Raw genomic sequence first — 13064 nt, 5'->3', positions numbered from 1 at the left:
AATATAAACACAATTTATCATAAAACTTTAACAGCGTAGTGCGCTTAAGACTAGGCTACAATATATGGAATGACGTTCAGGGATACCGAGGGAATGCGCAACACTGAAAACTTAATCCACCCTACCTGCAGTAATGAAGTAGATGTTGAAATATACAATTCTGTTCGCATATACGGAATAGGGTCTCTTCATATTTCAATAATAACCTGCTTGTTTAAGGATAGATATTGACCAAATTAACCACTGTCACACTGTAGGCTACTGCAAAGATACAAATATTCATACATGCCCAAATAACCATATAACATAAATAGCCTTCATGCAGTGGGAAGGAGGAGTATTTATGGGCTGCTAGGTGTTATCAATTCTGTACAAGTATGTACGCTCAGTTCAACGACAGTGCGAAGTAAAAATTGGGTAAATAGAAAGGAAAAATGCAACTTGTTGCGAAGTCGCATTAGAGTCTATAGCATAAACGTCTATTATTATTATTATTAGTAGTAGTAGTAGTAGTAGTGTTGTTGTTGTTGTGTCGTTTCAACACCATCATCTTTCTGAACATAGGCTATCCCTACTCCTAAATGAGTAACTTTGTTCAAGTATCCATTACGGAATTTTTAGTACCCTTCGCCAAAGATGCACATGGATGTATTACATCCTTCTTTTTGGAATAACGGATCATTCAAGGAATTGTATAATCTAGAACGTTTAACAACATACTATAAAACATGATTCAGATAAAGTTATACTTCATATAAAAGGTTACAGTAATACAAATGCACTGGTGAGTGCAATTGTTAGTTACACAAATAATAGGTTTTCTAAAGCTTCTTCTATAATGCAGGTGGTATGAGGCAGCATCACTTAGCGGATTAAGTGAACGCTCTTAATAAGGCTGCTAAATTAAAAGTGTTTCTTTACGAGCTGTGCGTGACTTTGACGCTCATATGCAAATTAGGCGAAGTCTTCCCAAAAGAATATAGTACGAGATGTATGAAACCCTCACAAATTTAGGACCTCTCGCTTGGCCTGTTTACGAATTTAAACGTAATATCTTACATATCACATCGCCGATGGAAAATGGTCGTATAGGCTACACAGTTTATTTGGGCACATAGGCCTGGGCCCGCTAAGTTTCCGGGAATTCGACAAAAATAATGCAAACGTGTTTTAAGTTTCAAATGAGGATAAAGAAATGCGACTTACCCTCAGTCAAGCGGCATAATCGGTCCTCTGGCGCCATCATCCTTTGAAAAAAAACATTGTTTTGGTTTAATTGAATGGATCAACATTGATGTTAAAGAATCAATATTCTGAACCCTGATTAATGTAATTATAAACACGAGGTCATGATAGAAAAAAATATTTGTTCGACTATGCTCACGGGCAAATTATTTCTCACAAATTATTTCTCAACATAAATGAGCAAACACTTGAAATAAGTGTTAATTCCTTCCAAAGCTGTTGTTAGTAAAGTGTTTCTGCTGGTGCAATTGCTGTTTAAGCTACGAATGTTTACAGTTTAAGGATCGTCAATGCGAAGTAATCAAGTCCAGTAGGCTACTGGTCCCAGTTTTAAATCCAAAAATAAGAAACGGCTACGTTCTTTATGGGTAGACCAAAGGTTCTATGTATTTTACAAATGTTTTACAAATGTCGTGTGATCCAAAACGCAGTATTTCACCATTTTACCTACAGCCTGCAGATACCTCCTAGAATAATTCAATATTTTCAATTAGGCTATAAGTCATTGTCAGCATCAAATGTAAAGAGAAATTAAAGTAGTTTGGATACCCTGGGAAACATCTATCATTATGGGGTCTACCAGATAACATCGCTAATCCTCTAGCCCCATCTTGCGGTAGCACCTGGCAGATGTTGTTCTTAAAAACTATATCATTCATTATTATTATGAAGTACTCCACTCCGACATACGACATACTATGAATATAATGCAATGGAAGGTATTTTATTGCAGTTAAATGTGTATGTCAGATATATAGACCCATCAAAAAGTACTGGGACAACAAAGTTCAAGTTGGGATGTGCACCATGGACCAAAAAAGCATAATTTCTCCTGATAAGAAAAATATGGCAGATAACTACCAGATATACATTTTATTACAGCTGATGATTTTGGAGCCAAGAGGCAATAGGCTACTGTACAATAAAAACAAATAAATATTAATAATCCAGTCAGAACGAAAGCAGACAAGCCAAATGGGAAAAAAAAAAAAGTTTTTTAAAAAAAAAAGTGGAATATTTTGGAAAGAAAGGAAAATTTTCATGGTATATAATTATTATATAAATATAATTATTTTCTGACTCACTCCTTACAAATAACTTCAGCACTTCCTGGCCTCATGGAAACAATTCAGATTTCAGATACAACTTGATTCTAAAGCACCTTCTTAGTCTTCTCCTCCTCCTCCAGCTCCTTATATTATTACTATTATTAGTTTATTCAAACTCACATATCTGCCTCACCTCTGATCCCACTGAGGTTGATTGTGTGAGTTTACTGTAGCATGCTAACACTACAGTTCATTAACTGAATGTAAATGAAGACCATGACCAGAAGTTATCAAACTTGTTTGGCAGTTACCAATTGAACTACCTTCCTCTCCCTACCCATGGAGCTTGGCTAGGACAGACATTGGCTACATATGGACTTAAAGTAGGAAGGACGGTTTCTGGTTCCTACTACAATTAACAAAATCAGCTCACTTTAAACATGTTTATTAAATTAAGATTATGGAATACAAATATATAGGCTACAACACATCCTTTAGTATAAGCGGTCGTAAGTCATTTTTGATACACCAACATTACCAAGAAGCTAGAACATCGCCAAAATCTTTTGATGGTGGTATATAATTGTATTGTAATCTTATTGTATATAATGTGGGATAGTAGTATCTCCATGGGCTATACTTGTCACACAGGGCATGAAAAACAGTCATTGAATTTACTGTGTAGTGATACGTGATACATGAACGTAAAATCTCCCTCGGAGGGATCATAAATAGTAACATTTGTAAATACACTGCAACAACATTCAGTGCCAAAACTACCAAAAACTCAACCCAAATCATCTAAAAAAATACATTTTCCCATTTCCTATTTTATTCACCTGGCTAGTGGATTTCTCAAAGCGATAAGGACATTTGTCCCCTGGCAAGTATGCTATATTTTACCTACTGCCTTTAATTTGGAGAATCATGAGCCTACTGTTGGGCAGAGCCATAAGTGATAGTGTTGGCACACATTTCTTCAAAGTGAACACACATTTTAGCATTACATGACCACCACGTGGTAATTAAATAATCACCTGGGAAATGTTCTGCAATGGGATGACTGTGCAGCAGGAGGCTTGAGAAGAGACAAGGTTGTAGTGCTAGAAGGCAGCAACTGCAAGTTATGAAAGTGATCATTTCAACAGGCCCTACATGAGAGAAAGGAACTCTAACCAAGGTGGTTCCAAGGAAGATCTAGACAGAAGTCTTGACATCTATGCAGCACGCTGGACGAAATGTCATGGTATGGGTTGCACAACATACAAAATGACCTATTTTCACTAGACCTGCAAGTAGGATAGATTTTTTGCCTTCTCCAAATCATTTAGATATTTTCAGTAGGTCATACTGCCATGCCTGATTTGCAACTTTGCACAGAAAAAGAGACAAAATCTTAGGAAATCCACACACCTGACTGTTGAGATGTAGCCAACCTGTCCATAGTGCCTGACTGAAAAAATAAAAGCATTCAAATATATACTAATAAAACAAAAAAGGTAATGGCACACAAGTTTCCAAAATGTTCAGAAATCCCCTATTCCCAGGAGATTCAATACCCATATAATCTCAGCACATACCTCTAGCTTTAAGACAGACTTTCAGTTGGCCCTATCCTTGACACAGCTGTGATTATTTTGGATCAATGACATCATTAAACAAATATTTAAATAATACCACCCTTACAGCATTTAACAATTTACAGCAAAGTTAGATCACAAAAAATAGATTCAGCAAAAAACAGTAGCACCAGTTCACACAAGCAATTTTCTACCATTTTAACCCCGCCCTGCCCCAACATGAATCGTAAAACTCAACATATTGATTTTATTAAAAAGTGACATTTTGTGCAATGTCTGCATTAACATTGGTGTTGTTCAAAAATTATTCAGGAACTTCACTATTAAATGCAATGAGAAGAGATTGGTATCATGGAATTCCAAACCCTTTGTCTTACACTGAAGTTTCACAAGCTTCATATTGTGCCCATTTGTTTCAATTCCTGGGGACCTGTGACACCTTGCTAAACACTGCACTTACAAGAGATATTGCACTGCATACAGCACAACCTATGTCAGTATCTCCTTGATGAGACACCTTATAATCATTTTGAATTAAAGTGATTATGTAACAAGCCAAGACTGTTTAACTGAACCAAAGATTAAAATTTAACTGGAGGTTACTGATTATTATTACAGCTGCAATGCCACAACAGAAAAGGCAGACATTTTATAGTGGGACATCACTGGCATGGTCATGGCTGGTTCCAAAATGCCTTCACTTTCTGAATCCAACAGTCTACAAAAGACTTCTTATTTCAGGGACGGAAACCTCCAGCAGCGAAACAAGAGCCACTTAACATAAATACAGCATCACCCACCTGCTCTCCAAAGACGAACCTTTCAACAACCCAACTGGCAAGAAACTGACACTTCCATGAGTGAGAAACACACAGAATTAAATACAGAGTCCATTCACAGTAAAAAAAAAAAAAGACCCTTCGACAAGAACTGCAGTAAATAATATATCTGCAAAAGCTGTCTAGAACTGTACAAAAGGCATGTTCTGTACACAGGGCCTGGGGAGCGGGAGGCCGTGCGTGCGGGGAGGGCCACCACTGTCCAGCCCCCTGCGGAGGGGCCTCAGCGACCGGACGGGGCGGGGATCTTGGACGTGACGCAGTCCAAGGGCTGCCAGTGACAGTCCATGAGCGAGTCGTACAGCTCCTCGCTGCGCTCCATGTACTGCCGGTTCAGCGTGTCCACATCCAGCTGGGGGCTCGGCTCTGGGAAAAGACGCCGGTGGAGAACGATGATGAAGAGCCCTGAGCTTAAAATCTTCTGATGACTAGCCTAGCTGACATTCTCGCCTCCGTAATTGCTTTATACAAATTAAAACCCTTGCTTGCTTTGATGGATTATGCTATAAATGTGAGATTTGCATCAGTTTGGGTAAATGTATGCAGAACAGCATTAGGACAATATGCAGGTTTACACAGCAGACAAGGCCTATTCCTCACATCAAATATTTCTGAGATAACGGGTCAGTACCTTCGACCTCATCGTCAGCATCTTCCGTGGATTCTTGCGTCTGCTGGAACTGCGGCACACAAATTCACAAAGACAGTCAATATACAAACACTGCTCAATGCACAACACGACACCACAGACTCAGTGGCACCCCACTAAAGGTTGCACTGTGATCCCTAAACCACAAAAATGAAAACATGCTAACTAAAAGTGGTCCAGAGCAGCTTCTTTGTGGTCATTTAAAGAAAGACGAAGACCTTATCTTGGCATAGACCCATACCTCTGAGGAATCCTGTGCGAATGTGGGAGGAGGTGGCATGTCCAGTGGAGGGGGAGGGTACATTATTCCCGGGCCCGGAGGAGGGTTCCCGTAGGGACCGTATCCATAGTTATAACTGTTGTACGGGTCGTATCCCCACTGTGGGTAGTAGTTCTGCGGATAAGGTTGGTAGTATTGCTGCTGGTAGTTGTTGTAGCTCTGGTTTGGGTGGTAATTATTTGTCTTGTTGCTGAAAGGACAGAAAAGTCAAACCCCTAAGAGCAGATAAGAAAACAATCTGTAGCAGGTGAACAAGTAAACTGAAAGCAACTGAAAACCAGAAGTCATGTCTGCATGCATCAATGGGCAAATTAATTACTTTCACTTTATTTTTCAGGTCTGAAAAGAAGAAAAAATCTTTTAAAAAATAATTCAAAGTTCATTTGAAAGAGCACCGAGACAAGGCATTGTAAGAAAACTTGGGTGTTGGAAGTGCCCGATTTCACTCCCCACAGATTAACTTACTGTTGCACACCATGAAGTTGACATTCAATGTTTAATATTTCCTTAGAATTGGCTCAAGAGACAACTCAAGTTTTATAGTCTCAGGTGTCCGCATAATACAAGTCCACCATGGACAACCAACCTGCTGAATACCAACCTGTCATTCTTATAGTCTTACCTTTTGTTCACAGCTATGCTAATTCTGATTGGTTTCCCTCCAAGACCCTTCGTGTTCTGGCACTCCTCGAGGGCTTTCTTCTGCTCTTTTTCATCACCGAACTTGACAAAGCCATAGCCTCTGTGAACATAGTACTCAAAGCCGTCAACGCAATTTCTCCAGCATCGCACCAATGTTAACATGCAAGCTAATATATTTGGAAAAAAGAAAATATATATTTATGGAGGAACTGAAAATGTTGTTACTTTTAATATGAAGTAGCATCACTTCAATTGTGTGTAGCTCTTGCTTATCCTATATGGGGGAAACAATAGTTTTAGCAGATTTACCTTAATTGGAACAGAAGCAAACATCTCCATTTTCCAATCAAAAGGCAAGAAAAACAATAAAACATTTTGTGAAGAAATGGGGAATTTCTAAGCTACCAAAGTAATGCAATCTTATGCAATATATTCATGGGACTGACAACTCGGTTCTCATAGGTGGCTCCATGTTGCACACATTTGATATGCAGCGTGGTCTTTCACCACCCAGTTCTCTTTTTTGAACAGTGTCAAATTGAACCAAAACTCGTCCATGTTAAATAAAATAAATCAGATTAATTGGCTGGTTTTTTTTTCTCCACATACCGCACTGGCTGGTCAGAATTCAGACCTATATGGTGAGGTAAACACAAAATTTATCAGGTATCCAGTTATCTGGAAACAGTTGACTGCACCATACAACTCCTTTACCTAGAGTTCCCATACAGGTCTGTGACCACTTTTCCTCCTTTGCACGAAGGGTATTTCTTCACAAAAAAGTCATAAAGTTGAAAGTCATCCACGTCTTGACTGAGGTCGCCAACAAAAACAGAATACTCTGGCCTAAGGAGTGAAAAAAGGTAAAAGTTATAAAGGCATTTAATCCACTTAAAAATGACCCATAAACCACAGGAAAAAATTGTCATACAGATTACATTGGGATTTTAGCAAATTATTCACATATGTTCTGTAGTAAAATTTTCACCTTTGTCTTGCTGAAAGACCACACTGTCAATTGGCCCTCACAAACAATTGGTCTCAAAGTGCTCTATAGTAAAGTGCTCTACACTTCAACCACTTCTGGGTAGCACATATCTGGGTGATGTATGGCAGTCTTTCTGCGTCAGAATTCTCACAAAACTACAAATTATCTGAGGTGGAGGGGGGATATATTGAGCCAATTTAACTGGGAAATGATTAGGAGGTAGGCAGAGTCTAATTGTGAAAACTGCAAAAAACTGCATTTCTAGGCTAGAGAGCCCAGCAAGCTCTCATGATGAGTGCCTTTACTAACTGAGCACCTGCAGAGCCTTATACAGTTTGCGTATTTATTGCATGGCACCACAGAACAATGTAGTATTTATAGCTTACCCTCCATCTGGCCTCTTCCCATGTGTGGCGTAGTTTAACTTAAATTTTCTGGGCTATAAAGAACAAGAACAGAAAAAACCCAATCGTAACAACAGCATGCATGCAGTAATAGTGCATATAACTATGAAAAAATAAATAAGAGTAAAAACATTTGTACTGTTACATACCTCTGCCTCTCAGTAAAGGCTTTCCACTCAGTAGCAACTTCCTATCAGAGTTTATTCACCAGCCATAAAGTCATTTTACAAACAGCCTCAAACACCTTCATTAGGGAGAAAATGCAGCTCAGTAGTGTGGCTGTCAGCTGTTATGTGAAACCAACTGGTTTCCATCTATTTGTTCATTACAAGGTCGGTGCAACTAATCAAATTCTAATCATAAGCAATCAAGTGAGTGCACTTATGAACATACAATCGAAAGTACATCATTCAAAAAACATGACTGATTAAACAAGACTGCAGATCCCAGGATAAATTGGGAAATATTATTTATTTAAAATGTTACACTATGGACTCACTGGATTTGATCCTGGGACCAACTTTCCATTCAGCCGTAGAACGCAGCGATCAACACAAGCTTCATCTTCCAGCTCCACAAAGCAGTATCCAGCCGGACCACTAGAGGATGGAAAAATATTATGAGCAACATATGGTCGAAAGACTGTACCTTATTTTTTTTTTTAAACCCAAATAAGTATTCCCTTATAATTATATACAATGTGACCAGTTGAATTGTTTATGCTGAAAAGAAAGCAAGTAAAGCATAACTATAAGTAATAACGTGTACAATTTGTTTATTCTCAAGAGAAGAAAAGACTACATTCAACATTAAAATACATGGTGTATACAGATCTACGTAACCATAAAGCTTTAACTACCTAATAATTACATACAATAATATTTACTATATTTTACATACATGTTGGTGTTCAGTTTAACCTACAGGGTCCAAGTTAAACTATGCGGTTGTTCCCTGCACTTGGAACGGTACTTCTCTCTAGGGTTTTCGACACACTTGCTACTGGTTATGGTTATACACTTTGTTGTACGTCGCTCTGGATTAGAGCGTCTGCCAAATGCCTGTAATGTAGAAAATGACGCGTAAAGTTGAGCGCGTTGTCTGAGTCGTAGGGGCTACAACATAGCCACCTACTGTACCTATAAATGACCTACCCAGTTACTCTGTGACATATGATTTTAACGCCGCGTGCAGTCTCTCCCATGGAATTGAAGGCTTCTTTAATGAAATTCTCATCCATGTATGGGTCCAGCTGTTCAATAAAAAAAGTTTATTTTTATAAATGCACAGCTAACTTAACTACTCTAATAAACACAAATATGGTATTTAACTGTCAACTAACATTGTTTGTCAGCAGACCAAAAACTGTCCCTTCAATTATAGCAAAATGTTTGATAACGTAGTTAGCTACGTTTTAAGTCGAGTTTAGCGTAAGCAACGTAATATGGATAACCAGCTATCGATCTATTAAGTAAATAGCAAACTACTATTGACAGTTTACCTAATTAAAAAAGTCGTTATCTAAACAGTTACAACAAGGAATGTTAATCAAAATAACCACATATAATGTCAGTTAGCCAACCAACCGCATTGCCATTTCAGTGAACCACAGCAGCTAGCTAATGTTAAAGTCACTCGGCCTGCAAACTTACATCGCCCATCCAAAGGCTAGCATTTCTGTTGAACATCTTGTTGTGGACTTCGGATAAAATATGGGGGGTGAGAATGGCCACTTAATTTAAAGACAAAAAATATATATCACACTAGACTAGCTATTGGTACAGACTAGCTATTGGTACAAAAAGCCCAGAAGCAGAACTACTGCCAAAGATATTCTTTGCTACTACTGTATCTATTTTGGAAGCAAAGACCCACACAGGCCTTACTTCCGTAGTTGTCCAGAACACTGCCTGATTTAAAAACGGCCGTTGAAATAATTTAAAAAATAAATAAATAATGTTTTCAGTCACAACTAATCATAAGTACTCACGTTTACTTATAAATGATAAATGTGTTTTAAAATAGAATAAATTAGATCTGCTGACATTTTCCGTGAAAAAGGAAAATTCTCACACGGTTCGTTCAGCATCAGGTCAACATGGGTTCGTAACAAGCCTTCAGCCCTAGGGTTGGGGACTAGTCAACCTGTGCAGCTATATTACTTCGTTTAACAAGTAAACTCTGTCTACACACATGTGGTAGTATAGCCAATCAGCATTCCAATTCACCCGAAAGGTGTTTGACGGGGTAGAGATCAGGGCTCTGTTCAGGCCAGTCAAGTTCTACCCAACCAAACTCAGCAAACCATTTCTTTATGAATCTTGCCTTGTGCAAAGGGGCATTTTCATGCTGAAACAGGAAAGGGCCTTCCCCAAACTGTTGCCACAAAGTTGGAAGCGCACAGTTCTCTAGAATGTTAGTGTATACAGTAGCATTACGATTTCCCATTGCTGGAACTGCCTACCCCAAACCATGAAAAACAGCCTCAGACCATTATCAGACCTTCACCGAACTTTACAGTTAGCTATTCGGGCCAATACAGTTGGCACTATGCATTCCACCAAATCCAGATTAGCCTGTCAGACTGCCAGATAGTGAAGCGTATTTTCATCACTCCAGAGACTGTGTTGCCACAGCTCCAAATTCCAATGGCGGTGGGCTTTATACCACTCCAGTAGACACTTGGTATTGCACATGTTGATCTTAGGCCTATGGCTGCTTGGCCATGGAAACCCATTTCACGAAGCTCTTGACGAACAGCTCTCGTGCTGAAGTTGATACTTTGCTGAGCTGTTGTTGCTCCTAACACTTACAGTTGACTGGGGAAGCTCTAGCAGGGCATAAATTTGACAAACTGACTTGTTGGAAAGGTGACATCTTATAACAATGCACCGTTGAAAGTCACGAGGTCTTCAGTATGAACCATTTTACTGCCAATGTTTGCTCAGTGCAAATTGCATGACTGTATGCTTGATTTTATGCACCTGTTAGCAATGAAATAGCTGAAACCACTAATTAGAAGGGGTGTCCACATACTTTTGGAAATAGAGTGTGATATGTTAATAGCCTATGTTTTATTTGTTAATTAACTTGTTTATATTTGGTAATTTTTACATTCATGAAGGTAAGTAGGCCAAAGAGAAGCCATTTAATGTTTGAAAACTGAAAGAATAATTTAATAAAAATCTATTAACCTAAAAAAAAAAAAGAATTAAGAGGAGGCTCCCCTAATTGTAAAATGTAAAGTGTGTTTGCTTTAGATACACTTGATTATGTTAAAATATTGTCAGCGTCATATTTTATATTGAGTTCATTTATGCAATAATAATCTTTATGTTCATATAAATAAATAAATAAAAAATAAATAAATAAATACATAAAAGCAACATGCTTAATGTGGTCGTGAGGGAACACTTCCTCAAGCTGCAGTATTTCCGGGATCCTTCCATTTTATTGGTTGCACTACTGAATGAATCCGGTGAGGTAGAAGTGTAGCTCCCTCGCAAGAGGTCAGTTTATCTGTCTCCCATAATGTATGCAGCACCTTGTCTTTTTATCTAGCAAATACACATTGGAAAACGTAAGCTATCGTCGTTATCTGTATTCATTTTCTGTTGTTCCGAGAAGTGGGCAACGTTTGTTAACCTTTAGCAGTAAAGCTAACAGTTTTTTGTCAGTATCGGGCTTGCTGCATTGAAATATCATAAATTACATAGTCGGACACTGGACGTCCCTCTGAGGTAACCCAAAGTAGCTAACCATAGTACAACCCTATATCCTATAAAATAATGTATTTATAAGTTTTACATCGCTAAATATGTGACGCAGTGGTTTAGTTTTGCTTTTGTCGTCAACAGCACGATACGCTGTAAAGCCATGGGTGGTTATTTATCGATAGATGTTGTGTTTTTGCTTGTCATGTCGGTGAATAACAAATGTTTTTTTTTTTTTTTTATCTATAATTAGGCATTTCGAGTAGGACGCTGTGTATGTCTCCCTAAAATTTTAATTCTTGGACACGTGCAGAATTCAACTCCTGAATTCTGCCATTTCTGTGCATTGCTAGATTTAGCCTTTAACTACACTTATTTTTGTGTGTTATTACGGTTCATTCAGGAGCGTCCTTTTGTGCACATGACCAATGCGGAAAGAATAAAGGTTACAGTACTTAAACTTAGTAGAAACGTTTGTTAGCCAGTAGTGCTACAGTTATTTCATCAAATATTTCTTTACAGGTACACAACATGTCTGTTGACTGGGTTGGATATGGCTACGCTGCCCTTATTGCATCAGGTGGAATAATGGGTTATGTGAAGAAAGGTACAATAATGAGGAAATGGAGATCAAATCAAATCACAAAATTTGTGCAGGCCAGATAAAGTTTACAATTCCACTAATGCACCGGCACTTTGGATACAGTGCTGAAACAATACAATAATACAGCAAAGACATTTGCACAATGATAATAAGCATGCCCACGTGTGGTTTTGCAAAGAGTCAAAATTGTGTTCTGATCCCTCCTCAGGCAGCGTGCCCTCCCTGGCTGCAGGTGCTCTATTTGGAGGAGTAGCAGGGTTAGGTGCTTACCGGACTTCTCAGGACCCAAAGGACATATGGGTTTCTCTAGGTAATATCTGGCATAAGATATCGAGGATATCATAAAAGGGTATGAAAATGAATAGCTTCATGTCGTTGTTTTGTCTTGTGCTTCTCCGCTGAACAGCTGCTTCTGGGACCCTGGCTGGTATTATGGGAATGAGATTTTTTAAATCGAGGAAGTTGATGCCAGCTGGCCTCATGGCCGCAGCAAGGTAATGTGCTTATGACTGTGCGCTGTCACGATGATGCATTTTTATTTTTGTTAGGATAACACAGATGGGGAAATATATGTGGGGTTGGTTGAAAGGTTTTTTAAAAATATTTTAACTATTGATAGTACAGTAATCAAATCTTGGTGGAAATCACATGTGGACCCATGATGGCTTTGTTTCAAGAGTAGATGAAACCTTAATATTGCAATGGTTTTGTGGTTACGTGATTCCGATTTGACTGCTCCCTACAGCTATCTAAGTCTTGACACTACTCCACTTGATCTAATGTCATTTTCTTCATATTTGCATCTTGATCCCTAAGATATTATGTTTTCTTCCTATATGTACAGTATCCTAATGGTGGGGAAGATTGGTGTGGGCATGCTACAGAGTCCCCAGGAATCATAATGAAGATAAAAAGACATACTGTCCTCAATGTAAAGTGTTATGGACTTTCTTTTGTTACTATAAAGTCAAAATAAATATACTGAGCTTTCCAATTTCTTTTTTAAGAGCTGAAACTGGATTTTTTTTTCGATCTAATTAACATTGGCTTCAAAATTAAGAGGAAAAAAAC

At 38.4% G+C, this 13064-nt stretch overlaps 2 protein-coding genes across 4 annotated transcripts; one reads left to right on the top strand and one right to left on the bottom strand.

The window, feature by feature from the left end:
• Nucleotides 1-2723: 2723 nt before the first annotated feature.
• LOC135252746 (tRNA selenocysteine 1-associated protein 1-like) lies at nucleotides 2724-9560 on the bottom strand. The gene is made up of 9 exons (XM_064331209.1): nucleotides 9329-9560; nucleotides 8831-8928; nucleotides 8176-8275; nucleotides 7659-7711; nucleotides 6999-7130; nucleotides 6265-6384; nucleotides 5604-5832; nucleotides 5345-5393; nucleotides 2724-5079 (listed from the first exon to the last, which is right to left on the bottom strand). Exons 1-9 carry the CDS (start codon nucleotides 9362-9364, stop codon nucleotides 4937-4939), a joined length of 960 nt encoding a protein of 319 aa, XP_064187279.1. The 5' UTR covers nucleotides 9365-9560; the 3' UTR covers nucleotides 2724-4936.
• Nucleotides 9561-11078: 1518 nt separating this feature from the next.
• On the top strand, nucleotides 11079-12991 carry tmem14ca (transmembrane protein 14Ca). Of its 3 annotated transcripts, none has more exons than XM_064331208.1 (5): nucleotides 11079-11185; nucleotides 11912-11996; nucleotides 12202-12303; nucleotides 12400-12487; nucleotides 12838-12991. In XM_064331208.1, exons 2-5 carry the CDS (start codon nucleotides 11921-11923, stop codon nucleotides 12893-12895), a joined length of 324 nt encoding a protein of 107 aa, XP_064187278.1. In that variant the 5' UTR covers nucleotides 11079-11185; nucleotides 11912-11920; the 3' UTR covers nucleotides 12896-12991. The 3 variants fall into 3 exon arrangements, with proteins under 3 accessions (XP_064187278.1, XP_064187275.1, XP_064187276.1); XM_064331205.1 differs by having other exon boundaries at nucleotides 11106-11256; XM_064331206.1 differs by lacking the exon at nucleotides 11079-11185 and adding an exon at nucleotides 11263-11416.
• Nucleotides 12992-13064: the final 73 nt, after the last annotated feature.

Source organism: Anguilla rostrata, chromosome 4 (genome assembly GCF_018555375.3).
Source record: "Anguilla rostrata isolate EN2019 chromosome 4, ASM1855537v3, whole genome shotgun sequence".
Lineage (NCBI taxonomy): Eukaryota > Metazoa > Chordata > Actinopteri > Anguilliformes > Anguillidae > Anguilla > Anguilla rostrata.
Note: the sequence above shows the minus strand (reverse complement) of the source record. Positions and strands in the feature narration are given on the sequence as shown.

Excerpts from the sequence above, each read along its gene's own strand:
- LOC135252746 (XM_064331209.1), bottom strand. The coding sequence starts at position 9,364 with ATGTTCAACAGAAATGCTAGCCTTTGGATGGGCGAT. Across the intron at positions 7,712-8,175 it reads TGGTCCCAGGATCAAATCCA|CCCAGAAAATTTAAGTTAAA; the intron begins GTGAGTCCATAG and ends TGTTCTTTATAG. Across the intron at positions 5,394-5,603 it reads TCGCACAGGATTCCTCAGAG|TTCCAGCAGACGCAAGAATC; the intron begins GTATGGGTCTAT and ends TGTGTGCCGCAG.
- tmem14ca (XM_064331205.1), top strand. The coding sequence starts at position 11,212 with ATGCAGCACCTTGTCTTTTTATCTAGCAAATACACATTGGAAAAC. Across the intron at positions 11,257-11,911 it reads GCAAATACACATTGGAAAAC|GTACACAACATGTCTGTTGA; the intron begins GTAAGCTATCGT and ends ATTTCTTTACAG. Across the intron at positions 11,997-12,201 it reads AATGGGTTATGTGAAGAAAG|GCAGCGTGCCCTCCCTGGCT; the intron begins GTACAATAATGA and ends ATCCCTCCTCAG.